The sequence below is a fragment of the Oncorhynchus keta genome, chromosome 7, assembly GCF_023373465.1.
Source record: "Oncorhynchus keta strain PuntledgeMale-10-30-2019 chromosome 7, Oket_V2, whole genome shotgun sequence".
Lineage (NCBI taxonomy): Eukaryota > Metazoa > Chordata > Actinopteri > Salmoniformes > Salmonidae > Oncorhynchus > Oncorhynchus keta.
This window is the reverse complement of record NC_068427.1, coordinates 2,106,898-2,134,582: the sequence shown is the minus strand read 5'-3', so window position 1 is coordinate 2,134,582 and position 27,685 is coordinate 2,106,898. Positions and strand designations below refer to the sequence as shown.

The following is a 27,685-nucleotide window of genomic DNA, read 5'->3' as shown; positions in this document are numbered from 1 at the left end:
GTAATCTCAGAGACTACTCTGAAGTTCAATCATTATCTCAGACTTAAGTACTGTCCCATTCAATTGCCTAAATAGTCTTTGTTTCCCTCAAAGGCATTTTATACTAGACAATGTTGCATAAATGTCATCCACAAAGTTTATATAAAATATGAACACTGAACAATTTCAAACCACTGTGAATAAACTAACATGACTTTCAAAAAACTTGCCTTATATGATATCCCTTTAATAGGTGATAATCAACCACATGTTGTACTTTGATGCCTTGACTATATCTACTATTCATTACATGTAATATCTTTGACTAATTTACAGTAGTGGTAGTGGTTGAGTAGTTGTATTAGTAGCAGTAGCAGTAATCAAAAATGTTAAAGGTAGAATCAGCGAAAAGACGTTGCTATACGAGCAGCACCGCAGATATAGAGATGAGCAAAATGTAAGACTTCGCTTTCACACAGTCACACACAGTATCTGCACATGGGCACAGTTAATCTTCATGCTATCCACAGTGTGGTAGCCAGGGCACCAAAACAGATGAGGAGTTGAGCCTCTCGCGTCCACGCTTTTAGTTGTTGCGGAAAATGACTCACTATGCTGTTTACTTTCTGCATCTAGACTATATGTACAAAAGTATGTGGATGTTGTCAGTAGAATGGCCTTACCGAAGAGCTCAGTGACTTTCAACTTGGCACCGTCATACGATACCACCATTCCAAAAATTCAGTCCGTCAAATTTCTGCCCTGCTCGAGCTGCTCTGGTCAACTCTAAGTGCTGTTATTGTGAAGTCAAAACATTTAGGAGCAACAACGTCAGTCCTCAGTTGCAACACTCACCTCCGAGTTCCAAACTGCCTCGGGGAGCAACTTCAGCACGAAAACTGTTAGTCGGGAGCTTCACGAAAACCCATGAAATGGGTTTCCATGCCCAAGCAGCCACACACAACCCTAAGCACACCATGCACAATGACAATCGTCGGCTGGAGTGGTGTAAAAGCTCACTGCCATTGGACTCTGGAGCAGTGGAAACGTGTTCTCTGGAGTGATGAATCACCCATCTGGCAGTCCAACGGACAAATCTGAATTTGGTGGATCCTAGTTGAACGCTACCTGTTCCAATGCATAGTGCCAACTGTAAAGTTTGGTGTAATGGTCTGGGGATATTTTCCATGGTTTGGGCTAGGCCCCTTAGTTCCAATGAAGGGAAATCTTAACTCTAAGTTTGTATGATGGAAATTTGCATATACTCCAGAATGTCATGAATTAATTGCAAAGTCCCTATTTGCCATGCAAATGAATGGAATCCCCCAAAAACATTTCCACTGCATTTCAGCCCTGCCACTAAAGGACCAGTTGACATCATGTCAGAGATTCTCTCCTTAACACAGGTGTAAGTGTTGACGAGGACAAGGCTGGAGATCACTCTGTCATGCTGATTGAGTTTGAATAACAGACTGGAAGCTTCAAAAGGAGGGTGGTGCTTGGAATCATTGTTCTTCCAATCATGGTTACCTGCAAGGAAACACGTGCCGTCATCATTGCTTTGCACAAAAAGGGCTTCACAGGCAAGGATATTGTTGCTAGTAAGAATGCACCTAAATCAACCATTTATCGGATCATCAAGAACTTCAAGGAGAGCGGTTCAATTGTTGTGAAGAAGTCTTCAGTGCGCCCAAGAAAATCCAGCAAACACCAGGACTGTCTCGTGTTGATTTAGCTGTGGGATCGGGGCGGGTGGACAAGCAAAAACCCACAAATTCTGACAAACTCCAAGCATTGATTATGCAAGAATGGGCTGCCATTAGTCAGGATGTGGTCCAGAAGTTAATTGACAGCATGCCAGGACGGATTGCAGAGGTCTTGAAAAAGAAGGTTCAACACTGCAAATATTGACTCTTTACATCAACTTCATCTAATTGTCAATAAAAGTCTTTGTCACTTATGAAATGCTTGTAATTATACTTCAGTATTCCACAGTAACATCTGACAAAAATATCTAAAGACACTGAAGCAGCGAACGTTGTGGAAATTAATATTTGTGTCATTCTCAAAACTTTTGACCACGATTGTACAATGACATTCTAGAAAATTGTTATTGTATGCCCAACATCAGTGCCCGACCTCACTAATGCTCTTGTGGTTGAACGGAAGCAAGTTCCCGCAGCAATGTTCCAACATCTAGTGGAAAGCCTTCCCAGAAGAGTGGGGGCTGTTAAAGCAGCAAAGGGGGGACCAACTCCATATTAATGCCCATGACTTTGGAATGAGATATTCACCGAGCAGGTGTCCACATACTTTGGTCATGTAGTGTTTGCAAGTTGCTACATTGTATTGACTTCAGCTTGGACACTTTTTCTGTACTTTGTTCTTGGTACTTGAATGACGAAGTCAACATTGGTAGACCCAAAATGTCCACATACTTTTGGCCATGTAGTTTATCTACCTCAATTACCCAGTACCCCTGGACATCGACTTGGTGCTGGTACCCCGTGTATATAGCCAAGTTATCGTTGCTCATTGTGTATTTCTTCCTTGTTATTACTTTTGAATTGTTTCTATTTTTCTATTATTAAAAAAATGTATCTCTCTGCATTGTTGGGAAGGGCTTGTAAGTAATAATTTCACTGTTTTGATTTTGAACTTGATAATCTATAGGAAGCTTTACCTTACTAAACAAATAGTTAGTAGCTGGCAGCTTAGTTGCACAGAATATGTCAATGATTCATTTTAGCTCTGTCCAAGCAACTTTGGTCAAGGCTATTATAGCAGCAAAGGGGAGACCAACTCCATTTTAATGCCCATAATTTTGGAATAAGATTTTCTTCGAGCAGGTGTCCACATACTTTTGGCCATGTAGTGTACGTCATATCGCTGAGTCTACCTTTAAAAAGATGTTTACAAGTCATCAGGAATGTTAAAAGGATATTATATGTTTTTGAAAGAGGAGGTGTGCACTGTACAATTACAGCTTGCATGCAAGTAATTAGTTAGGAGTGTTTTGAAACACAATCTGAACTAAAATGTTCTCTTTCGATGGTTAACCCACAAAGGTGTTAAAAGTCCAATAGCCATGCTGTCATTTCGGTCCTGACATCCTAAAGGACCCCTCATCGTGTTAATAGTCCAATAGCCATGCTGTCCAATAGCCATGCTGTTCATTTCGGTCTTGGCATCCTAAGGGGCCCCTGATTTTGAAGGTTTTTGTTCCAACCCCCCATCCCAACACCCGGTTATCATTTTAATGCTACTGTCAAGAGGTGGACTTGAAATTAATAGAACAGAATTAAGTGAAAGTCGGAAAAAAAACCTCTGTGAACAGGGGTCCTATAAAGCATCACAGTTACAAACTATAATGGCCCTCTATTGAGTAGTAACCTGCAACAAGGTCCGTCACTATATCCCTCCCTCCCTCTTGGCCTAGCTGTACCCTGCCTTACATTTAGGTTGCGACAAAGTTCACAGCCGCAGGCCGTGATAGTCTATAAGTCATATAGACGTCCACAACTAGATAAGAGCCTATCAAACAAGGCTTGTTAGAATGTAATATAAGGAGCCACACTGACTCTTGTGGCTGCTCTGAACTTTGTACATTGGGCTTTACAAGAAGGGGGGCGGAATGCGAGTGAGTGTGAACCTGAGTGCACTAACAGGCAGTGGCTGATGCTGGAATAAAAGGCTGATGTTGGCTGCGGTTGCCACCAGCAGCTCGGCGCTTACCTGGCCACCTGAAAAAATGACGGGGGTGGAGGCGGGCTTTGGGCGGTAGGGAATGGTGGCACCTTTCGGTGGGGACTAGGAGAAGAGGAAGAGGGAAGACACAGAAAGAGTGTTAGACCAGGACTGAGTGTGTGGCCGTGGGTTTGACAAAAGAGACGAGGGAGACAAAGATTACATCAGATTACTGGTCACCTAAGTCATGCATTATAGGGTGCCGTTTCAGACAGATGTACTTTCCGAGCCCAGTGTTTTTGTGAGGAGTTTGTCTGCATTCTATTCGCCAAATCTTGAAAAAAAATATTTAAAGACGGCTGGGTGTTTCAATAATGTAAAGTATAGGGGCAGCTGCAGCTGAATGTGTCAACAGCAAAAACCACATTGAATCTGATCTTGTGAGTTTTGTCTCATTCCACATTTTCGTATGTAGTTCTTAATCCTGATACAATTCCGATGTTCCATTAGCGACCTCAGATCAGATGTTTTTTTTTGCACGTGACCTGCCGTTACCACAACAACCCCCCAAAACATTAAAGGAACACTGACAGGAAATGAGCATTGCATCTGTGTGATATTTGGCTACATCAGTGTGATATGGGTCACATAAAACTGAGTGTGGAAAGTCAGAAAAAAGTATTGGATATGAAAAAATATTGGGCTCTTAGAATGGATGTATAAACACAGCCTTAGAGAGCTGCTTGAGTAAGACACATGATATATTAATGTGGCAGTACACATACACTTTGAGTGATGATTAACTCCATCAGATTGTATCACTAGCCTTTGCAAGACAAAAGCTACATGTCAGTTTAACTGGTTATAAGACAAGAAGAATATGTAAATTAGTAAATAGACTATCAACCAGCAGTGCTTGACTTGGGCAGGAGCTCACCGGAGTTGAATACTGGTACCTCAAATGTTCTACTGCTTGAACTCCTGTTTATAGAATATGCTTCTGTAACTAAACAATATATAAACAATATAATCGGCACCCAAAATGAGTAACGGAACCTATTTCAGTTCAACCAGGAACAAGAAATAGTTGACTGACTTCGATGGGGAAAATTGGGGCAATAATAACTACACTGCTCAAAAAAATAAAGGGAACACTAAAATAACACATCCTTGATCTGAATGAATGAAATATTCTTATTAAATACTTTTTTCTTTACATAGTTGAATGTGCTGACAACAAAATCACACAAAAATGATCAATGGAAATCAAATTTATCAACCCATGGAGGTCTGGATTTGGAGTCACACTCAAAATTAAAGTGGAAAACCACATTACAGGCTGATCCAACTTTGATGTAATGTCCTTAAAACAAGTCAAAATGAGGCTCAGTAGTGTGTGTGGCCTTCACGTGCCTGTATGACCTCCCTACAACGCCTGGGTATGCTCCTGATGAGGTGGCGGATGGTCTCCTGAGGGATCTCCTCCCAGACCTGGACTAAAGCGTCCGCCAACTCCTGGACAGTCTGTGGTGCAACGTGGCGTTGGTGGATCCCAGATGTGCTCAATTGGATTCAGGTCTGGGGAACGGGCGGGCCAGTCCATAGCATCAATGCCTTCCTCTTGCAGGAACTGCTGACACACTCCAGCCATATGAGGTCTAGCATTGTCTTGCATTAGGAGGAACCCAGGGTCAACCGCACCAGCATATGGTCTCACAAGGGGTCTGAGGATCTCATCTCGGTACCTAATGGCAGTCAGGCTACCTCTGGCGAGCACATGGAGGGCTGTGCGGCCCCCCAAAGAAATGCCACCCCACACCATGACTGACCCACCGCCAAACCGGTCATGCTGGAGGAAGTTGCAGGCAGCAGAACGTTCTCCACGGCATCTACAGACTGTCACGTCTGTCACATGTGCTCAGTGTGAAACTGCTTTCATCTGTGAAGAGCACAGGGCACCAGTGACGAATTTGCCAATCTTGGTGTTCTCTGGCAAATGTCATACGTCCTGCACGGTGTTGGGCTGTAAGCACAACCCCCCACCTGTGGACATCGGGCCCTCATACCACCCTCATGAAGTCTGTTTCTGACCGTTTGAGCAGACACATGCACATTTGTGATCTGCTGGAGGTAATTTTACAGGGCTCTGGCAGTGCTCCTCCTGCTCCTCCTTGCACAAAGGCGGAGGTAGCGGTCCTGCTGCTGGGTTGTTGCCCTCCTACAGCCTCCTCCACGTCTCCTGATGTACTGGCCTGTCTCCTGGTAGTGCCTCCATGCTCTGGACACTACGCTGACAGACACAGCAAACCTTCTTGCCACAGCTCGCATTGATGTGCCATCCTGGATGAGCTGCACTACCTGAGTCACTTGTGTGGGTTGTAGACTCCGTCTCCTGCTACCACTAAAGTGAAAGCACCGCCAGCATTCAAAAGTGACCAAAACATCAGCCAGGAAGCATAGGAACTGAGAAGTGGTCTGTGGTTATCACCTGCAGAACCACTCCTTTATTGGGGGTGTCTTGCTAATTACCTATAATTTCCACCTGTTGTCAATTCCATTTTCACAACAGCATGTGGAATTTATTGTCAATCAGTGTTGCTTCCTAAGTGGACAGTTTGATTTCACAGAAGTGTGATTGACTTGGAGTTACATTGTGTTGTTTAAGTGTTCCCTTTATTTTTTTTGAGCAGTGTAGTTTACTGATTCAATCAGAAGCTGTGTCTAGACCACATTTCTGAGTTAATGGCAAAATAACACTCTTCCCATGTTGTGAGATAGGATATTTGAACTAAGGTTTAATTTCTAAATGTGATGTTAATTTAAAATGATTGAATTGATTCATCAAGTTCTCTCTGTCAGAGCACACAAGTTGGTTTTGTCTTACCCCTGAAACTTCTGGACCTACAAAGTTGTTACTGGGGAATTATTAGATTTTGTTCAGTCCATTATGTCAGATGTTTTTTAGCATCACAGCAGGAGTATCTTGGAAGAGGTCTAGGGACAGAGACCATTCAGAGTGCCAGCAGTAGCATGGCTCTCTCTGTATCTTTGTTCTGGCTATGTGGGTTTTGGTGGCTAGATTCCCATTGTATTGCACTGAAAATGTCCTCTACCTCCAACATACTTTACCTCAAGCATGACCACACAGATTTGTTTGACACACTGGATTATGGCTTCAGGGGTCCCAGAGATTGTCACGGCACGCTCTGTGGAGTTAGGCAGCATGTCCCCTGCCACCTGAACCTGTGCCCCTGTGGACTGGGGAGAGATAGACATGGCACAGTGAGACATAGTTCCAGTTCAATTCAATTCACTTACTGTAAATTGGCCTTATTTATCTTGCATCTTGAGCTCCTGAGTAAAGACAATCAACATGTATAGATCACATTGATATTGAAAATAACAACATAAGGTCACACTCACAAAGACACAGAGCCAATGACAACTCAAGTAATACAGTGAGGGTCATTGCCTAGTATGATAGGTTTGTTGGGTTTATTTAGTATAGGCAACATTCATAAGACAGAAATGAAGTATAGTAAATTGAGGAGTGAGCAAGTACACACTTCTGGTAGAAGGTTAAAGAATCGGAATGCAAACAATCTTGGCATCATCTTGATTCCATGATTAATGTCTGATGTTCATGGTATAGCCTGCTACTGTACCTGTACTGTAACATACCTCTCTCATCTCCTTTATCTTGGAACCTCCCTTCCCAATGAGAGATCCACACTGGCTGGCTGGCACCACCAGACGCAGAGTGACAGGGGGCTTGCTGGTGGCTGGACTGTTGCTCATGGAATTGATTATATCCTGGAATGGGATATAATCTGGTCAAGCATAAGAAACAGTTGCCTGTGTAAGACATATTTTACTTTGATGTTTACTACACCTTCTTTCCATGGCCATTTATGTTTCTCCCTTTTGTTGGCAAATCGGTTTTGTTGGACCACGGTTAAAGAAAGTAAAGGAGGTTATTCTTCATAATTATATATATTTTTTTGCCTAAATGTGAAATGCTTTTATTAAATTGGCATACCCACAGGGATTAAACATATAAAAACCTGGCAAACGTTTTGGCTTCACAAACAAATTGTTTCATGTTTTTATTAATCCCTGTTACTATGCCAAACTAATTAAGACATTTTATATTTTCACAAGGTTGAAGAGTGCCTTGAATTCGTCTGAATATGAAGACAAAATCAACAACCCTCCCAAGGAAAGCACCATCTGAAGCTATTCTCTATTTGTCCTCACCCAAGCAGTGGTAGCACTCCTGCCTCTGTGTAAAGAAGTTACTTAGGACAAGAGAAATTAAGATACCTCCTCAAATTTATAGGCAATCATGGCAAAGGCCTTAAAGATGGCGTCAGTTGGGCCGGTGATGGTGACGATCCGCTCGGGGCAGTTGCCCTCAGAGATGTTGATTCGTGCTCCGCTCTGTGAATAATAACAGACGTCATTATGAGCAGCCCTTGGATTAATTCTAACTCTCATGATACAAGTGTATAATGGAAGAAAAGAGGGATTGACAACGCACCTCCTCGCGCATTTTCTTCACTGTTTCCCCTTTCTGGTATAAAAACATTAAATGTTTACAGTAATCTCAAGTAATTATTATTGTGATTGTGTTATGTACAAGTGCGTGATAAACAAAGTTTTGCATACCTTGCCAATAATACTTCCAACCTCCTAAAACAAATAAGGGAACATAAACATAAAATAGTAGTTGTAATTAACATTTTAGGGTAATCTCAATGCTAACAATAAGGTTATTGATACTGCTTTGGTAACACTTCATATTAAGGTCCCTTAATAAATAATAACATCACTCAGCGGAATTTCAGAGCGCCACCTATAGTTTTTGATAAAACTCAAACTTTCATTAAACTTTCATTAAAATACACATTCAAGGTAGTGAATTAAAGCTACACTCGTTGTGAATCTATCCACCAAGTCAGATTTGTAAAATGCTTTTCGGCGAAAGCATGAGAAGCTATTATCTGATAGCATGTACCCCCAAAATACTGCAACGTCACCTAACACGACAGATTTTGCGTTAGCCAGCACTACCCAAAACGCAGAAATAAAATATAAAACATTCATTACCTTTGACGAGCTTCTTTCTTGGCACTCCTAGATGTCCCATAAACATTTATTTGGGTCTTTTTTTCGATTAAATCGGTCCATATATAGCCTAGATATCGATCTATGAAGATTGTGTAATCAAGGAAAAAACTGAGTTTGATAACGCAACGTCATTTTTAAAAATTAAAAAAGTCGACGATAAACTTTCACAAAACACTTCGAAATACTTTTGTAATGCAACTTTAGGTATTAGTAAACGTTAATAATCTATCAAAATGATCACGGGGGCGATGTATATTCTTTAGCTCCACGTCTTGAAATCATGTCCGGATATTTCTCAACCAAAACATCCTGTCGGAGACCGGAAGAAATCGGCTCCCTTGTTTCGGTTTGACCAAGAAACAAATCCGAGACAAATGACAAGACTGTTGACATCGTGTGGAAGCTGTAGGTATTGCAACCTCAGCCCCATTTAATGTGGGTCACTTTTAACAATTGGTTGAAGTGGCGCATGGATATATTTTCCCATTTTCAGTGATCAGATTTTCCTGCACTTTTCGATGAAACGCATGTTCTGTTATTGTCACGTTCTGACCTTTATTTCCTGTGTTTTGTATTTAGTTAGTATGGTCAGGGCGTGAGTTGGGTGGGCAGTCTATGTTTGTTTTTCTAGGTTTTGGGAATTTCTATGTTTTGCCCTAGTATGGTTCTCAATCAGAGGCAGGTGTCATTGGTTGTCTCTGATTGAGAATCATACTTAGGTAGCCTGGGTTTCACTGTGTGTTTGTGGGTGATTGTTCCTGTCTCTGTCTTTGCACCAGATAGGACTGTTTTGAGTTTTCACATTTCTTGTTTTTTTGTAGTCAGTTGTTCATGTGTACCTTAACGTATTAAAAGAACCATGGACAATTACCACGCCGCGTATTGGTCCTCTGATCCGTTTCGCCTCTCCTCTTCGGAAGAAGAGGAGGAAATTCATTACAGAATCACCCACCCAAATCGGACCAAGCGGCGTGGTAAAGGACAGCGACGACAGCAGCAGCAGCAGCAACAACAGCGGCCAGCATCAGAGCAGAATCTGGACTACACAACTTGGGAGGAGATAGATAGGTGGGCGGTCGACCCAGGGAGAGTGCCGGAGCCCGCCTGGGATTCGATGGAGCAATGCAAGGAAGGTTACAGGAGAATGAGGTTGGCGAAGCCAGCACGGCAGTGCGACAGGTACGAGAGGCAGCCCCAAATTCTTTTTTTTGGGGGGCACACGAGGTGTGGTACTAAGCCAGGTAGCAGACCTGAGCTCACTCCTCGTGCTTATGATAAGCAGCGCATTACTGGTCAGGCACCGTGTTATGCGGTTAAGCGCACGGTGTCGCCAGTGCGTGTCCATAGCCCGGTGCGCTATAGGGCAGCCCCGAAAGTGCCATGCGAGTGTGGGCATTGAGCCAGGGCGTATGGTGCCTGCTCAGCGGGTCTGGTCGCCGGTACGCAGTCTTGGTCCAGGTTATCCTGCGCCGGCTCTGCGTGCTGTGTCTCCGGGCGCTGGGAGGGTGCAGTGCGTCCTCTGCCTGCGCTCCGCTCGTGCCCGGGCAACTGTGGGAGTGGAGCCTAGGGGAGAGGTGCGTGTAGTAAGCACTAGATCTCCCGTGCTTACCCACAGCCCGGTTCAACCTGTGCCTGCACTCTGGAGGGTCCGGGCTAGAGTAGTTGTCCAGCCTGGGGAAGTGGTGCCAAGGTTGTGCACCAGAGCTCCAGTGCTCCCCACAGCCCGGTCTTTCAGGCTCCTCCTAACACCAAGCCTCCTGAAGGTGTCCCCAGCCTGGTGGTTCCTGTGGCAGCCCCACGCACCAGGCTGTCTCTCAGTCTCCTCCCTGCAGGTGCTCCCGCCTGTCCGGCGCCGCTGCCGGAGCCTCCCGCCTGTCCGGCGCCGCTGCCGGAGTGTCCCGCCTGTCCGGCGCCGCTGCCTCCTGTGGCAGCTCCACGCACCAGGCTGTCTCTCTGTCTCCTCCCTGCCGGAGCGTCCCGCCTGTCCGGCGCCGCTGCCGGAGCGTCCCGCCTGTCCGGCGCCGCTGCCGGAGCCTCCCGCCTGTCCGGCGCCGCTGCCGGAGCCTCCCGCCTGTCCGGCGCCGCTGCCGGAGCCTCCCGCCTGTCCGGCGCCGCTGCCGGAGCCTCCCGCCTGTCCGGCGCCGCTGCCGGAGCGTCCCGCCTGTCCGGCGCCGCTGCCGGAGCCCCTCAGCCCAGAGGCGCCAGAGCCCCTCAGCCCAGAGGCGCCAGAGCCCCTCAGCCCAGAGGCGCCAGAGCCCCTCAGCCCAGAGGCGCCAGAGCCCCTCAGCCCAGAGGCGCCAGAGCCCCTGTCCCTCTGTCCCGAGCCCCTCTGTCCAGTGGGGTCATTGAGAGGGGTTGCCATGGTGAGAAAGCCACGGAGGCGGACAATAAGGCGGAATAAGACAATGGTAAAGTGGGGTCCGCGTCCCGCGCCAGAACCGCCACCGCGGACAGACGCCCACCCAGACCCTCCCCTATAGGTCAAGGTTTTGCGGCCGGAGTCCGCACCTTTGGGGGGTACTGTCATGTTCTGACCTTTATTTCCTGTGTTTTGTATTTAGTTAGTATGGTCAGGGCGTGAGTTGGGTGGGCATTCTATGTTTGTTTTTCTAGGTTTTGGGAATTTCTATGTTTCGGCCTAGTATGGCTCTCAATCAGAGGCAGGTGTCATTGGTTGTCTCTGATTGAGAATCATACTTAGGTAGCCTGGGTTTCACTGTGTGTTTGTGGGTGATTGTTCCTGTCTCTGTCTTTGCACCAGATAGGACTGTTTTGAGTTTTCACATTTCTTGTTTTTTTGTAGTCAGTTGTTCATGTGTACCTTAACGTATTAAAAAGAACCATGGACAATTACCACGCCGCGTATTGGTCCTCTGATCCGTTTCGCCTCTCCTCTTCGGAAGAAGAGGAGGAAATTAATTACAGTTATAGTCACAGCCGTGATTTAACCAGTTTTAGAAACGTCTGAGTGTTTTCTATCCACACATACTAATCATATGCATATACTATATTCCTGGCATGAATAGCAGGGCGCTGAAATGTTGCGCGATTTTTAACAAAAAGCTGCGAAAATTCGCATCCTCCCTAAGAGGTTTTAAAGCATGGTCACAAATGGGTCTTCCAAATGGACAATGACACCAAGCATACTTCCAAAGTTGTGACAAAATGGCATAAGGACAGCACAGCTAAGGTATTGGAGTGGCCATCACAAAGCCCTGACATCAATCCTGTAGGAAATTTGTGGGCAGAACTGAAAAAGCGTGTGCGAGCAAGGAGGGCTACCAAGCTGACTCAGTTACACTAGCTCTGTCAGGATGAATGGGCCAAAATTCTGTAAGCGTTTGACCAAGTTAAACCATTTAAAGGCAATGCTACCAAATACTAATTGAGTGTATGTAAACTTCTGACTCCCGGGAACTTGATGAAAGAAATAAAAGCTGAAATATATCATTCTCTCTACTATTATTATGACATTTCACATTCCTAAAATAAAGTGGTGATCCTAACTGACCTAAGACAGTGTCACATCCTTACCATAGAAAGCTTTTATTTTCTGTGGTGGAGTAGGTCAGGGCGTGACTGGGTGGTGTTCTAGTTTTATTATTTCTATGTGTTGTCTAGTTTTTGTATTTCTATGTTGACCTGGTATGGTTTCCAATCAGAGGCAGCTGTCTACCGTTGTCTCTGATTGGGAATTGTCACGCCCTGACCTGAGAGAGCCTTTTTATGTCTCTATTTTAGCTTGATCAGGGTGTGATTTGGGTGGGCATTCTATGTTTTGTTTTCTAGATTTTTGTGCTTCTATGTTTTGACCGGGTATGGTTCTCAATCAGGGATAGCTGTCTTTCAATGTCTCTGATTGGGAATCATACTTAGGCAGCCTTCTTTCCCTGTTGTATTTGTGGGTAGTTGACTTTGTTAGAGGAATTATAGCCGGAGTTAAGCTTCGCGTTCGTGTCCTTGTTTTCTTGGCTACATTTTCTATAAATAAAAGGAATATGTACGCTCACCACGCTGCACTTTGGTCCACTTCTTACGACGCCTGTGACAGAACTACCCACCACCAAAGGACCAAGCAGCGTGGTAAGGGGGACTCATGGACGGTAAAGGACCCTGGAGGCAGGCTGGGGAATATCGCCGTCCCAAGGAGGAGCTGGAGGCAGTAAAAGCAGAACGGCAAATGCTACGAGGAGTTGGCTCAACGAGGCGTGCACAAGAGGCAGCCCCAAAAACATTTTTTGGGGGGCACACGGGGAGATTGGCGGAGTCAGGTTATGGACCGTGGGGAGAGAGTGACGAGTCAGGTTCCAGTTTATGCGGCTTTGCGCCGTGTGTCTCCAGTGCACTCTCATAGCCCGGTGTGCTCTCTGCAAGCTCCCCGCAGTTGCCGTGCTAGAGTTGGCATTCAGCCAGGAGGGATTGTGCCGAATCAGTGCTCCTGGTCTCCGGTGCGTCTCATTGGCCCAGGTTATCCTGCGCCAGCTCTACGCACGGTATCCCCAGTTGCCAGGAGAACCCAGTGCGGCCTGTTCCAGCTCCCTGCACGTGCCGGGCTAAAGTGGGCATGCAGCCAAGAGGAGCAGTGCAAGGACTAAGCACCAGAGCTCCAGTGCTCCCCCACAGACCGGTTTGACCTGAGCCTGCGCTCGGGAGGTGCCGGGATAAAGTGAGCATTCAGCCTGGAAGAGTGGTGCCAGGGATAAGCACCAGATATCCAGTGCTCCCCCACAGCCCGGTTCATCCTGTGCCTACTTCCAGAACCAGGCCTCCTGGTTGACAGCCCCACGCACCAGGGTGCCTATACGTCTCCTCCCACCAGCGTCGGTCCCCAGTTCGGAGCCTCCAGCGACGGTCCCCAGTTTGGATCCTCCAGCGACGGTCCCCATTTCGGAGCCTCCAGCGACGGTCTCCAGTCCAGAGCCTCCAGCAACGGCCTCCAGTCCGGAGCTTCCCGCGACGGCCTCCAGTCCGGGGCACGCAGCGAGGGTTCCCAGTCCGGGGCCCCCAGCGAGGGTCTCCAGTCCGGGGCACGCAACGAGGGTCACCAGTCCGTGGCCCGCAACGAGGGTCCCCACACCAGAGGCGCCACCAAAGCGGGGTGAGCCAGAGGTGGATCGGGGTCTACGTCCCGCACCAGAGTCGCCACCACGGATATATGCCCACCCGGACCCTCCCCTAAAGGTTCAGGTTTTGCGGCCGGAGTCCCACCTTTGGGGGATGGGGTGGTACTGTCATGCCCTGACCTGAGAGAGCCTTTTTATGTCTCTATTTTGGTTTTGTTCAGGGTGTGACTTGGTTGGGCATTCTATGTTTTGTTTTCTAGGTTTTTGTGCTTCTATGTTTTGGCCGGGTATGGTTCTCAATCAGGGACAGCTGTCTATCGTTGTCTCTGATTGGGAATCATACTTAGCCAGCCTTTTTTCCCAGTTGTATTTGTGGGTAGTGGACTTTATTAGAGGCATTATAGCCGAAGTAAAGCTTCATGGTCGTTTCCTTGTTTTGTTGGCTACATTTTCTATAAATGTATTTTTATTTATTTTATTTTTTATTTACCCGTTAAGTTGACTGAGAACACATTCTCATTTGCAGCAACGACCTGGGGAATAGTTACAGGGGAGAGGAGGGGGATGAAATAGCCAATTGTAAACTAGGTGACTGTGATGGTTTGAGGGTCAGATTGGGAATTTAGCCAGGACACGGAGGTTAACACCCCTACTCTTACGATAAGTGCCATGGGATTTTTAATGACCTCAGAGAGTCAGGACACCCGTTTAACGTCCCATCCGAAAGACAGCACACTACACAGGGCAATGTCCCCAATCACTGCCCTGGGGAATTGGGATAGTTTTTTTAGACCAGAGGAAAGAGTGCCTCCTACTGGCCCTCCAACACCACTTCCAGCAGCATCTGGTCTCCCATCCAGGGACTGACCAGGACCAACCCTGCTTAGCTTCAGAAGCAAGCCAGCAGTGGTATGCAGGGTGGAATGCTGCTGGCATATATAAAAGGAATATGTACGCTCACCACGCTGCACTTTGGTCCACTTCTTACGACTCCCGTGACAGGGATCATATTTAGGTAAACTTTTCCCTACTGTTGTTTGTGGGATCTTGTTTATATATTGTTGTTTTTGAGCCCCACAAGGCTATATATATATATATATATATATATATATATCATATTTTATTTAAATGTGAACCAGCAACAAAACAATAAAGAGATGTTTTGTTGCTGGTTCACATTTAAATAAAATGTTATTTTAATATTTACGGACGCGACACAGCCGTTGGTTCTTTATGTTCCGTTGCCATGCTCAGTGGCAACATTCTTATTCCTTGCTTGCTGCTAGCTAGCCAACTAGCTACGGCTACACAGTCACAACCTCCACAGCTGAATAACAGCTAAGTTTATTCCGGTGCGTTTGTTTAAGCTGTTTATCCTGCTTATACCACAGTTGCCAAAGAAAACAATTCGAAGCACAGATTTACCTGTAGAAATGACATTTTCTCGTTGATTTTTTTCATTTATACATAGTACCAGTCAAAAGTTTGGACACACCTACTCATTCAAACGGGTTTCTTTATTTTTGCTATTTCTACATTGTAAAATAACGAACACGAAACTATGAAGAAACATGTGTGGAATTATTTAGTGACCCCAAAAATATATTTTATATTTGAGATTATTCAGAGTAGCCACCCTTTGCCTTGATGACAGCTTTGCCCACTCTTGGCATTCTCTCAACCAGCTTCATGAGGAATGCTTTTCCAACAGTTTTGAAGGAGTTCCCACATACAATTGAAGTTGGAAGTTTACATACACCTTAGCCAAATACATTTAAACTCGGTTTTTCACATTTCCTGACATTTAATCCCAGTAAAAATTCCCTGTCATATGTCAGTTAGGATAACCACTTTATTTAAGAATGTGAAATGTCAGAATAATGGTAGAGAGAATTATGTATTTCAGCTTTATTTTTTTCATCACATTCCCAGTGGGTCAGAAGTTTACATACACTCAATTAGTATTTGGTAGCATTGTCTTTAAATTGTTTAACTTGGGTCAAACGTTTTGGGTAGCCTTCCACAAGCTTCCCACAATAAGTTGCATGAATTTTGGCCCATTCATCCTCAGCGTGTGCTGAGCGGCCTTTCAGGTTATGTTGATATAAGACTTGTTTTACTGTGGATATAGAACTTTTGTACCTGTTTCCTCCAGCATCTTTGCACAAACTCCTTTGGGAACTCCTTTGCTGCTGTTCTGGGATTGATGCACTTTTCGCACCAAATTTTTGCACTTTTCGTACGTTCATATCAAGGAGACAGAATGCGTCTCCTGCCTGAGCGGTATGACGGCTGCGTGGTCCCATGGTGTTTATACTTGCGTACTATTGTTTGTACAGATGAACGTGGTACTTTCAGGTGTTTGGAAATTTCTCCCAAGGATGAACCAGACTTGTGGAGGTCTACAATTTGCTTTAGTTCTTTGCAGATTTCTTTTGATTTTCCCATGATGTCAAGCAAAGATGCACTGACTTTGAAGGTAGGCCTTAAAATTCATCCACAGGTACACCTCCAATTGACTCAAATGATGTCAATTAGCCTATCAGTAGCTTCTAAAGCCATGACATCATTTTCTGGAATAATAATAATTTCCAAGCTGTTTAATGGCACAGTCAATTTAGTGTATGTAAACTTCTGACCCACTGGAATTGTGATACAGTGAATTATAGTGAAATAATCTGTCTGTAAACTATTGTTGGAAAATGTACTCATGTCATGCACAAAGTAGATGTCCTAACCGACTTGCCAAAACTGTAGTTTTTGTTTACAAGAAATTTGTGGAGTGGTTGAACAACGAGTTTTAATGACTCCAACATAGTGTATTTAAACTTCTGACTTCAACTTTAGTGTTGAACAGTTGTTGGCTGATTTTCCTTTACTCTGTGATCCAACTCATCCCAAACTATCTCAACTGGGTTCAGGTTATGTGATTGTGGAGGACAGGTCATCAGAAGCAGCAACCCATCACTCTCCTTGGTCAAGTAGCCCTTACCCAGCCTGGTTGTGTGATTTGCTTCATTGTCCTGTTAAAAAACAAATGATAGTCCCACTAAGCACAAACCAGATGGGATGGCATATCGCTGTAGAATACCGTGATAGTTATATTGGTTATGTGTGCCTTGAATTTTGAATAAATCACTGACAGTGTCACCAGAAAAGCACCCCCAAACCATCACACCTCCTCCTCCAAGCTTCACGGTGGGAACCACACATGCTAAGATCATCTATTCACCTACTCTGCATCTCACAAAGACACGGAGGGGTTGGAACTGAAAATCTAAAATTTGGAATCATCAGAACAAAGGACAGATTTCCACCTGTCTAATGTCCATTGCTCGTGTTCCTTGGCCCAAGCAAGTCTCTTGTTCTTATTGGGGTCTTTAGTAGTGGTTTCTTTGCAGCAATTTGACTGTGAAGGCCTGATAAATGCAGTCTCCTCTAAACAGTTGATGTTGAGATCTGTCTGTTACTTGAACACTGTGAAGCATTTTTGGGGCTGCAATCTGAGGTGCAGTTAAATCTAATGAACTTATCCTCTGCAGCAGACGTAACTCTGGTTCTTCCTTTCCTCTGGCAGTCCTCGTGAGAGCCAGTTTCATCATAGATCTTTATGGTTTTTGTGACTGCACTTGTAGAAACTTTCAAAGTTCTTGAGAACTGACTGAACTTCAAGTCTTAAAGTAATGATGGCATTCCATGTGACTACCTCACGAAGCTGGTTGAGAGAATGCCAAGCGTGTGCAAAGCTGTCATCAAGGCAAAGGGTGGCTAATTTTGAAGAATCTCAAAATGTAAATATATTTTGATATTTTTCACACTTTTTTCCACTATTATTCTACAATGTTTGATAACTTCGATATTTATGGACACGACGCAGTCTTTTGTTATTTACTGTATGTTACATTGCCATTCTTGCTGGCAATGATCTTATCCCTTGCTTGCTAGTTAGCCATCTAGCAACAGCTAACACAGTAATGACCTCTGCAGCCAGAATAACAATTAAGCAGTTGTTTTCTATTGACATTAATTTGTATACATCCATACCAAGTTTGCTTTCTGGTCAGGACACTCGTCAACACTGACTGTTAATTATGAGGAGATCGCATAGCATATCAAATATTAGGCTAGAAGCGAGATACATTTTTTCTTCTTGCAAAGCTGCCAATATGATGACCAAATTCAAAAATATCCGTTGCTGAAAACAGCTGGTCTAACTAAAAACATGTTGGAGGATTTGACATATTTGGGGTTAGCTGTGAAGGTTACTAGAGAAATTCATGCTCATCACTGACGATATTAGGTCATTAGATGCACCCCAAAAATATGTCTCTGCAAAAACAAATCAATGCTAGCTAGCTAGCTATGTGTTTTCCTCGTCGGACCTGCGTTTACAACTCATTGAATTTAAGTTTGTGTAGTTATTTGTTTAGCTTTCTATAAGTTTGTAGCAAATATGGTCTGCATGTGTAGGCGCTTATTATGTCATGAATGCAAGTTATCCCTATATCTTTTCCTACTGTATCCAGCTTTAATGTCCATTTTATAATGCCCTTCTAGCCAATGAGAAACGAGTATTCAACAACGCTGTGGTATAAAAAAAAAAAATTATTGTCAACTCATAAGTTTATTTTTAGGCATATGGTAATGGCTGATTAATCCTTTCAACACCATGTCTCCAGGTGGAAAAGTCCACCTAATTTTTACTCATGGTTTGACTCACCATTTCTTTAAATATTTATAAATGTATTTATATATATCATCGATGAGATATTTAGTCATTGTTAATGAGTCAATTGAAATACATTTTTATTTGTCACATGCTTCGTAAACAACAGGTCAAGACTAACAGGGAAATATTTTCTTATGGGCCCTTCCCAGCAATGCATAGAGAATAACACAATGAACAAATACACAACGAGTAAGGATAACTGGGCTATGTACACAGGCTAGCAGGACCAAGTCGTTAGTGCAGGGTTAAGACCTAATTGAGGTAGAAATGTAGATATAGGTAGGGGTAAAGTGACGAGGCAACAGGATAGATAATAATGATTCAAAGGAGTTAGTCCAAAGACCAAAGAGAGTCAATGCAGATAGTCTGGGTAGATTTTTGGTAGATTTTTGGTTAACTATTTAGTAGTCTTATGGCTTGGGAGTAGAGGCTGTTCAAAGTCCTGTTAGTTAGGGCCTTCCTCTGAAACCGCCTGAAATAGAGGTCCTGAATGACAGCGAGCTCTGCCCCAGTTATGTACTGGTACCCTCTGTAGCGCCTTGGGGTCGGATGCCAAGCAGTTGCCATACCAAGCTGTGATGCAGCCAGTCATGATGCTCTTAACGGTGCAGGTGAATGGACTATGCAAAATCTTTTTAGTCTCCTGGGGGGGAAGAGGCAGTGTCATGCCTTCTTCATGACTGTGTTGGTGTGTGTTAATTCCTTAGTGATGTGGACACTGAGGAACTTGAAGCTCTCTACTCGCTCCACCACAGCCCTGTCGATGGGGATGGGGGTATGCTAGGCTCCCGTTTCCTGTAGTCCACGATCAGCTCCTTTCTCTTGCTGACGTTTGAGGGAGAGGTTGTTGTTCTGACACCACACTGCCAGGTCACTGACCTCCTCTCTATAGGCAGTCTCATCGTCATCTGTGATCAGGCCTACCACCGTCATGTCATCAGCAAACTTAATGATGGTGTGGGAGTTGTGCGCGGCCACAAAGTCGTGGGTGAACAGGGAGTATAGAAAGGGCATAAGCACGCAACCCTGAGGGGCCCCTGTGTTGAGAGTCAGCGTGGCGGATGTATTGTTGCCGTCCCTCACCACCTGGGATGGGCAATTAGGAAGTCCAGGATCCAGTTGCAGAGGGAGATGTTCAGTCCCAGGGTCCTGAGCTTAGTGATAAGCTTGGAGAGCACTATGGTGTTAAACGCTGAGCTGTAGTCAATGAACAGCATTGTCATATAGGTGTTCCTCTTCTCAAGGTGTGAGGTGGCATTGTGGAGTACAACAGAGATGGTGTCATCTGTGGACCTGTTGGGGCAGTATGCAAATTGCAGTTGGACCAGAGTGTCTTGGATGATGGTGTTGATGTGAGCCATGACCAGCCTTTCAAAGCACTTCATGGCTGCAAATGTGAGTGCAAATATGAGTGATAGTCATTTAGACAGGTTACCATGCCGTTCTTGGGCACAGGGACTATGGTGGTCTGATTGAAACATGTACTGTAGGTATTATAGACTGGGTCAGGGAGAGGTTGAAAATGTGAAAAAGTGAAGGGCACCCGCCAGCTGGTCAGAGCATGCTCCAAGTACGCGTCCTGATAATTCCTAGTAATGCGCCCTGGTAATGCGGCCTTCTGAATATTATCCTGTTTAAAGGTTTTTACTCACATCGGCTATGGGGAGCGAGTTTACAGAGTTGTCTGGAACTGCTGGTGCTCTCATACATGGTTCAATGTTTCTTGCTTCGAAGCGAGCATAGAAGGCATTTATACTGAACAAAAATATAAACGCAACATGTAAAATGTTAGTCCCATTTTTCATGAGCTGAAATAAAATAACCCAGAAATATTCCATACGCACAAATAGCATATTTCTCACGAAATTTGTTTACATCCTTGTTAGTGAGCATTTCTCCTTTGCCATGATAATCCATCCACTTGACAGGTGTGGCATTTCAATAAGCTGATTAAACAGCATGATGATTTTAAAGGGACAATAAAAGGCTACACTAAAATGTGTCATGCAACACAATGCCACAGATGTCTCATGTTTTGAGGGAGCATGCAATTGGCATGCTGACTGCAGGAAAGTCCACCAGAGCTGTGGTCAGAGAATTGAATGTCCAACGTCCAATGTTCAATGAGCCAACTTTGTTTTAGAGAATTTGTCAGTACTTCCAACCGGCCTCACACCAGGAGACGACATGTAACCACACCAGCCCAGGACCTCCACATCCGGTTTCATTACCGTCTGAGACAGCTGGTTTCGGATCGTCTGAGACAGCCACCCGGACGGCTGATGAAACTGTGGGTTTGCACAACTGACAAATTTCTGCTAAAATGGTCAGAAACCATCTCAGGGAAGCTCATCTGCATGCTCAATGTCCTCACCATGGTCTTGATCTGACTGTTGTTCGTCATCGTAAACAACTTCTGTGGGCAAATGCTGACCTTCAATGGTCACTGGCACACTGGAGAAGTGTGCTTTTCACGGATTAGTCCCGGTTTCAACTGTACCGGACAGATGGCCAACAACATGTATGGTGTCGTGTGGGCGAGTGGTTTGCTGAAGTCAATTTTGTGAACAGAGTGCCCCATGATGGCGGTGGGGTTATGGTATGGGCAGGCATAAACTATGGTCAACAAACACAATTGCATTTTATCAATGGCAATTTGGATGCACAGAGATACCGTGACAAGATCCCTAGGCCCATTGTTGTGCCATTCATCTGCTAACATCACCTCATGTCGCAAGGATCTGTACACAATTCCTGGAAGTGCGTTCCAGTTCCCACTAGTATCCAGCAATTTAGCACAGCCATTGAATAGGACCGGGACAAAATTCCAGAGGCCACAATCAACAGCCTGATCAACTCTATGAGAAGAAGATGTGTCGCACTACATGAGGCAAATGGTGGTCACACCAGATACTGATTGGTTATCTGATCCATGCCCCTACCTTATTTTTAAGGTTACTGTGACCAACAGATGCATGTCTGTAATCCCAGTCATGTGAAAACCATAGATTAGGTCCTAATACATTTATTTCAATTGAATTATTTCCTTATTTTAACTGTAACTCAGTAAAGTATTTGAAATTGTTGCATGTTGAGTTCATATTGTTGTTTAGTGTAGCTCATCTAACTCACTGGGCAGCTCGTGACTGGGTTCCCCTTTGTAATCCGTGATAGTTTGCCAGCCTTGCCACATCTAATGAGGTCGTAGCGGGATTTCTTATAAGCATCCAGATTAGTGTCCTTGAAAGCTGAAGCTCTAGCCTTTAGCTCAGTGCGGATGTTGTCTGTAATCCATAGCTTCTCGCTGGAATATGTATGTACAGTCATTGTGGGGACGACATCACCGATGCACTTATTAATGAAGCTGGTGGCTGAGGTGGTAAACTAACTACTCAATGTTATTGGATGAATCCTGCAACATATTCCAGTCTGTACAAGTGAAACTGTCCTGTAGTTTAGCATCCGCTTCATAAGATCACTTTTGTATTGAGCTTGTCACTGGTACTTCCTGTTTGAGTATTTGCTTGTAAGTAGGAAAGACATGCTGGTAAAAATGAGCTGATACAAATTTGGTAAAACTGATTTCTGTTGCCCTGCATTGAAATCAGTGGCCACGGGAAGTGCCACCTAGTGGATTTGCTTTTTCTTGTTTGTCTATGTCATCTATAAATGTGAATACATGCACTTACGTGCACTTATACCTCAGTTGATGATTAATGTAGATCCTTATAAACCACTTATAAACCATTTAATCTAAAGAGTGCACTGTACATATACTTTCTGAGCATTTATATATGACTTGCTCCTCCCCAAAAGCTGGCCACATTAGTAGACATTACCTGATGCATTACCTAAGCCTAGCATGTTTGAGAAAAGGTAGTTTAATAAAACATTTGCGGTATTTTCTCGATTTTTGCAGATTGGATAATGGGGAAGTTAGGAGTACAGCAAGTCCTTCCATACCTGGATTGGGGTACATTTTCAAGCAATATCCCTTGTCCGTCACCGCGGCGAAAACATATTGGCATAGGACTGAACTTCAAGTGAGTATAGTGAGTATACAAAACATTAAGAACACCTGCTCTTTCCATGACATAGACTGACCAGGTGAATCCAGGTGAAAGCTATGATCCCTCAATGATGTCACTTGTTAAATCCACTCCAATCAGTGTAAATGAAGGGGAGGAGACAGGTTACACAAGGATGTTTAAGCCTTGAGACAATTGAGACATGGATTGTGTATGTGTGCCATTCAGAGTGTGAAAGTGCAAGAAAAAATATTAAAGTGCCTTCGAACAGGGTATGGCAGTAGATGTCAGATGCACTGGTTTGTGTCAAGAACTGCAACGCCCCTGGGTTTTTCACGCTCATCAGTTCCCCGTGTGTATCAAGAACGGCCCACCAGGCAGTTCTGACGGGGGGTTCTACCACACCTGCTACCGCTTTCCCTCGCGCGCCAGGCTCCTAGCATTACGTACTCCAGCCACCATCATCAGTACGCACACCTGCCTTTCCCCGTCACATGCATCAGCGTATTATTGGACTCACCTGGACTCAAATCACCTGTTTATTACCTCCCCTATATTTGTCAGTTCCCCACCTCTGTTTCCTGCTGCTGCATTAATTGTCATTTGTCGATGTATACCCGTGTGCTAACGCTGCTCCTGTCTTGTTCTCTGTCTATTCTTAATTAAATGTCAACTCCCCGTACCTGCTTCTCGACACCAGTGTCGGTCCTTACGGGTTCCTAATGTTTGTTTGGCATAATCAGTGTGTATAGTGCAGATTAGTGGCTGCAAAGTAGTTGATTAATAGTTAGTCAATGGTTTATAAGGATTTACGATAATCATCAAATGAGGTGTGCAAGTACTCACATTTACAAATGCACTCATTACCAATTAATAAATATCCCATTCATGAAATATTATAAGTACATTTAAAAATATGTAAATAAATTCTCAGTCAAAATATTAATCAACCATTAACAAATGCCTTATAAATAATCAAAAGAGTTGACAATAACTCCTTTTAAATAGCTGGTTTATCAGTACATTATTAATAATTGACACATTGGGAACATACAATGTTCACAATGTTTACAAATTGTGAACATTTGAATTTATCAAACACCTTATGGTTTATTTTATCAATAATACATAATTTTAAAATCGTGTTGATAAATGTGTAAATAACTTTTTTTTACAAATGTAAGAACAATGATTAATATATGGTAAGTACACTTTATAAACTGTTTATAAATGGGTTATTAAGGAACCTTAATATAAACAGCTTTTCGAGGCATCACTTCATATTCACGAGCAAAGAGCCCAAGTGACAATTGCAATGTACTTGCAAAGGTCGAACAGCTACCCAATCTAACTGTTGCCAAACTAAAATATGCATGCAATCACTCTCTATCATCTTGGTCTGGTGCAGTACAACTAGGGAAGCCGGGCAGTGATGGCTTTGAGGGCTAATACTCTCTCACCTCTCCTCCATGGTCAAATGCACTCAGCATCACCCAGAAGGATAGCAGCTGAGTCACCGGCAGCTAGCTTGCCAATTATTAACAACAACAACCATTCGAACCACATTCCCATCTAGCTTCTGTTTGGTTGTGAGATAACATTATAGTGTAGGAGATTACTATTTTTTATTTGAATTTATGTTTTATAAAACGATACAAAACATACACATCCACATGAAAAGATCATACAAACATCCACTACATCACGCCTGCCCAGATCCACTAGCACACACCCCCATCTCCAACGCCCGCATGATGTTTGCGGTTTAATTTATTTTGTTTTGTCAATGTTTGGTTTTGCAGAAACGGTCTGACGAGATGAAAAGAAAACGTTCACTTTATTTAATGATTCCATGTTCTGGGTGAGCTACTGTAATTCAGACATATATCAACTACTATCTAGGTTTCTCTTCCTTAACCACAGATGTAAGACTAGAGATTGCTTACTTTGCCATGCATGAGGAGGCGGATGGTGAGGGTGACATTGAGGCCGCCCTCTGGCTGGACTTTGTTGGGTTCCATACTGGGAGTGGAGGTGAAGAGAGGAGGAGTGTGGTCGTGAAGAGGGTTTCCTCAGGAATGGGAGGAGTGTGATGGTACAGTAGCCAGCCAGTCACCTGGAACACAACAAGGAGATACCAACATACCCAGAAAGATTAGGTCATTCAATCAACTAATCAAAGTTTAGGTCGAGTGACTGATTTTAGACATGAGTACAAATTCTTCCATACAAACACGACAATAACTTTTCATGTTGGGTCCATTTAATTTGGATTTCAGACAATTTAGTAAATAAATGTCATTTCAGTTTACATGAAGGAGATTGTCTATTCTAACATTTAATTTAAAATCTAATTGGGTTTCATTCCAGCCATGTACTGAAATAGCTGGAATTGACTCTGATGCTGGTCTGATCTGCTTGAATAGATATGACGGATCATCTTCATGAGAGTTTATAACACAAGAGGGAGCACCTCTCAAACTGTAATCAGGACAGGCTTCTCAGATGTTGCTACAAGTAGGATCAAATGAATCAATAAGACAAGTTTTACGACAAACACATGAAATTAGTGACCATCCCAAGTAGATCTCAACTCAATCGTACACTTGCTACTGTACTTTTACCATTTTTTTAAAACACCTTTAACATCCGGCATGGCAGACAGACTTGTCAGGAAGAGGGTGGGTTTTCAGTACACCAGTGCTGGAAAGTGATTTAAAGCCACAGTCTAAAAATGAGTTCAGCAGCCTTGCTAAGATCCTATAATCATATTTCACAGCACTGTGCTGAATCTCAAATTGCATAGTGACAGCAAATCCATCACCTCCACACTTGGCTATGGATTTCGGGAAGGGTTGGAGAGTAACTGATTACATGTAATCACTAACATGTAATCTGATTACGGAAAACAATCGCTGTAACATGAGTTATGTTAACAGTTAAATTATTGTAATCAGATTACAGATACTTTAAAAAAACTAGATGATTACTTATTGGACTACTTTTACATTCAGAAGGGATGTTTGTGAAGGGTACTGAGTTTGCATGATCCAAAAGTTATCTTACTGTTTAAAATATTGGACGGGTAACCAGTTACTGTAACAGAGAAAGTAGCCTACCCAACCCTGATTAGAAAGTTGCCTACTCAACCCTGATTTCGGGGCTTCCAATTTTGACTTCCTCATTTAAGTACTAGGATCAAAGTACAGAAAACGTGTCCAAGCTCACCTGAAGGCAATACAATGCAGCAGCTTACATACACTACATGACCAAAAGTATGTGGATACCTGCTCGTCAAAAATCTAATTCCAAAATGATGGACATTTATACGTAGTTGGTCCCCCTTTGCTGCTATAACAGTCTCCACTCTTCTAGGAAGGCTTCAACTAGATGCTGGAACATTGCTGCGGAACCTGCTTCCATTCAGCCACAAGATTATTAGTGAGGTCGGGCAGAGATGTTGGGCGGTTAGGCCTGGATAGCAGTCGGTGTTCTAATTCATCCCAAAGGTGTTTGATGGGGTTGAGGCCAGGGCTTTGTGCAGGCCAGCAAAGTTTTTCCACACTAATCTAGACAAACCGTTTCTGTATGGACCTCGCTTGTGCCCAAACTGTTGCCACAAAGTTAGAAGCATAGAATCATCTAGAATGTAGGGTTAAGATTTTCCTTCACTGGAACTAAGGGTCCTAGCCCGAACCATGAAAAACAGCCCCAGACCACTATTCCTCCTTCACCAAACTTTATAGTTTACACTATGCATTCGGGCAGGTAGCATTCTCCTGGCATCCGCCAAACCCAGGTTCGTCCGTCAGACTGCCAGATGATGAAGCTGATTCATCAATCCAGAGAACGTGTTTTCACTGCTCCAGAGTCCAATGACGACATGCTTTACACCACTCCAGCCAACGCTTGGCATTGCGCATGGTGAACTTAGGGTTCTGTGCGGCTGCTCTGCCATGGAAACCCATTTCATGAAACTGATGACGAACAGTTCTTGTGCTGACGTTGCTTCAAGAGGCAGTTTGGAACTTGGTAGTGAATGTTGCAATCGAGGACAGACAATTTTCAAGCACTGCGTGCTTCAGCACTCGGTAGTCCCCTTCTGTGAGCTTATGTGGTCTACCACTTCGCGGCTGATCCGTTGTTGCTCCTAGACGTTTCCACCTCACAAATACAGCATTTACAGTTGACCGGGGCAGCTGTCTTGTTGGAAAGGTGGCATCCTAAGACGGTGCCACATTGAAAGTCACTGAGCTCTCCAGTTTGGGTCATTCTACTGCCAATGTTAGTCTATATAGATTGTATGGCTGTGTGCTCGATTTTATACACATCTCAGCAACGATTGTTGCTTAAATAGCCAAATCCACAAATTTGAAGGTGTGTCCACATACTATTGGTGTAAATAAAGTGGTTCTTATTATGACCTATAGTTTCGTAAGGAAATGGCCCCTTCGGAAATGTTGTGATTTCATAGTCAGGTCTTTTTTAGGTTTTGTTCATTTATAAAATGAGAAAGTGTGTGCCAAAACATTGTAACTGAAAATTTAAGAAAGGATGATTGATATTTAAAATGTGTCTTTGAAAGCATAATGGTGCAGCATTACTTCCTTCTTATTATTCCTGAAGAACATCCATTATGAGTGGATGGTGCCCCTTTCTGCCTCCCAGACACAGTGACACATACACCTCTACTCTAGGCCATACAGCTCTCTTTGATACAGTGCCGGAGCACACTTGTGTTCAGTTTTAATGGGTCATATGGGTCTTTGATCAAGGGATTGAGAGACTGAAATACGCCATGACTTGCATCTGTTGCAGTCCATCCAAAGTTATCAAGGGACAGTGTGTCATGCTTTGACACAGGTGTGGACATTGAGTCATTGATGCAAAAATAAATCAAGTTCACATACATTTTTGTATGATTGAGTTTAAGTGTGTCTGTTAGCACGTGAGTGTATGTATGCATGTGTGTGTGTGCTGCGTGTCTATGCCTGTGTGAGTATTTCTGAGCATAAGATAAAAAGATTAATAGATAGGAAGAGGGTACATGGATATGATAACAGCCAACC

General features: G+C 43.8%; 1 protein-coding gene across 6 annotated transcripts in view; it reads right to left on the bottom strand.

Annotated features, from left to right (window-relative positions):
• The window catches only part of pcbp3 (poly(rC) binding protein 3), a 125,365-nt gene that overhangs the window by 33,931 nt on the left and 63,749 nt on the right, over positions 1-27,685 (bottom strand). For all 6 annotated transcript variants that reach the window (XM_035773032.2, XM_035773036.2, XM_035773035.2 and 3 more), the window contains 7 exons: positions 24,563-24,732; positions 8,335-8,358; positions 8,207-8,239; positions 7,990-8,106; positions 7,348-7,479; positions 6,796-6,924; positions 3,715-3,789 (listed from right to left, as the gene is read on the bottom strand). In XM_035773032.2, coding sequence (XP_035628925.1) covers positions 3,715-3,789; positions 6,796-6,924; positions 7,348-7,479; positions 7,990-8,106; positions 8,207-8,239; positions 8,335-8,358; positions 24,563-24,637 — 585 coding nt within the window. In that variant the 5' untranslated portion in view covers positions 24,638-24,732. The remainder of the gene's footprint in view (positions 1-3,714; positions 3,790-6,795; positions 6,925-7,347; positions 7,480-7,989; positions 8,107-8,206; positions 8,240-8,334; positions 8,359-24,562; positions 24,733-27,685) is intronic.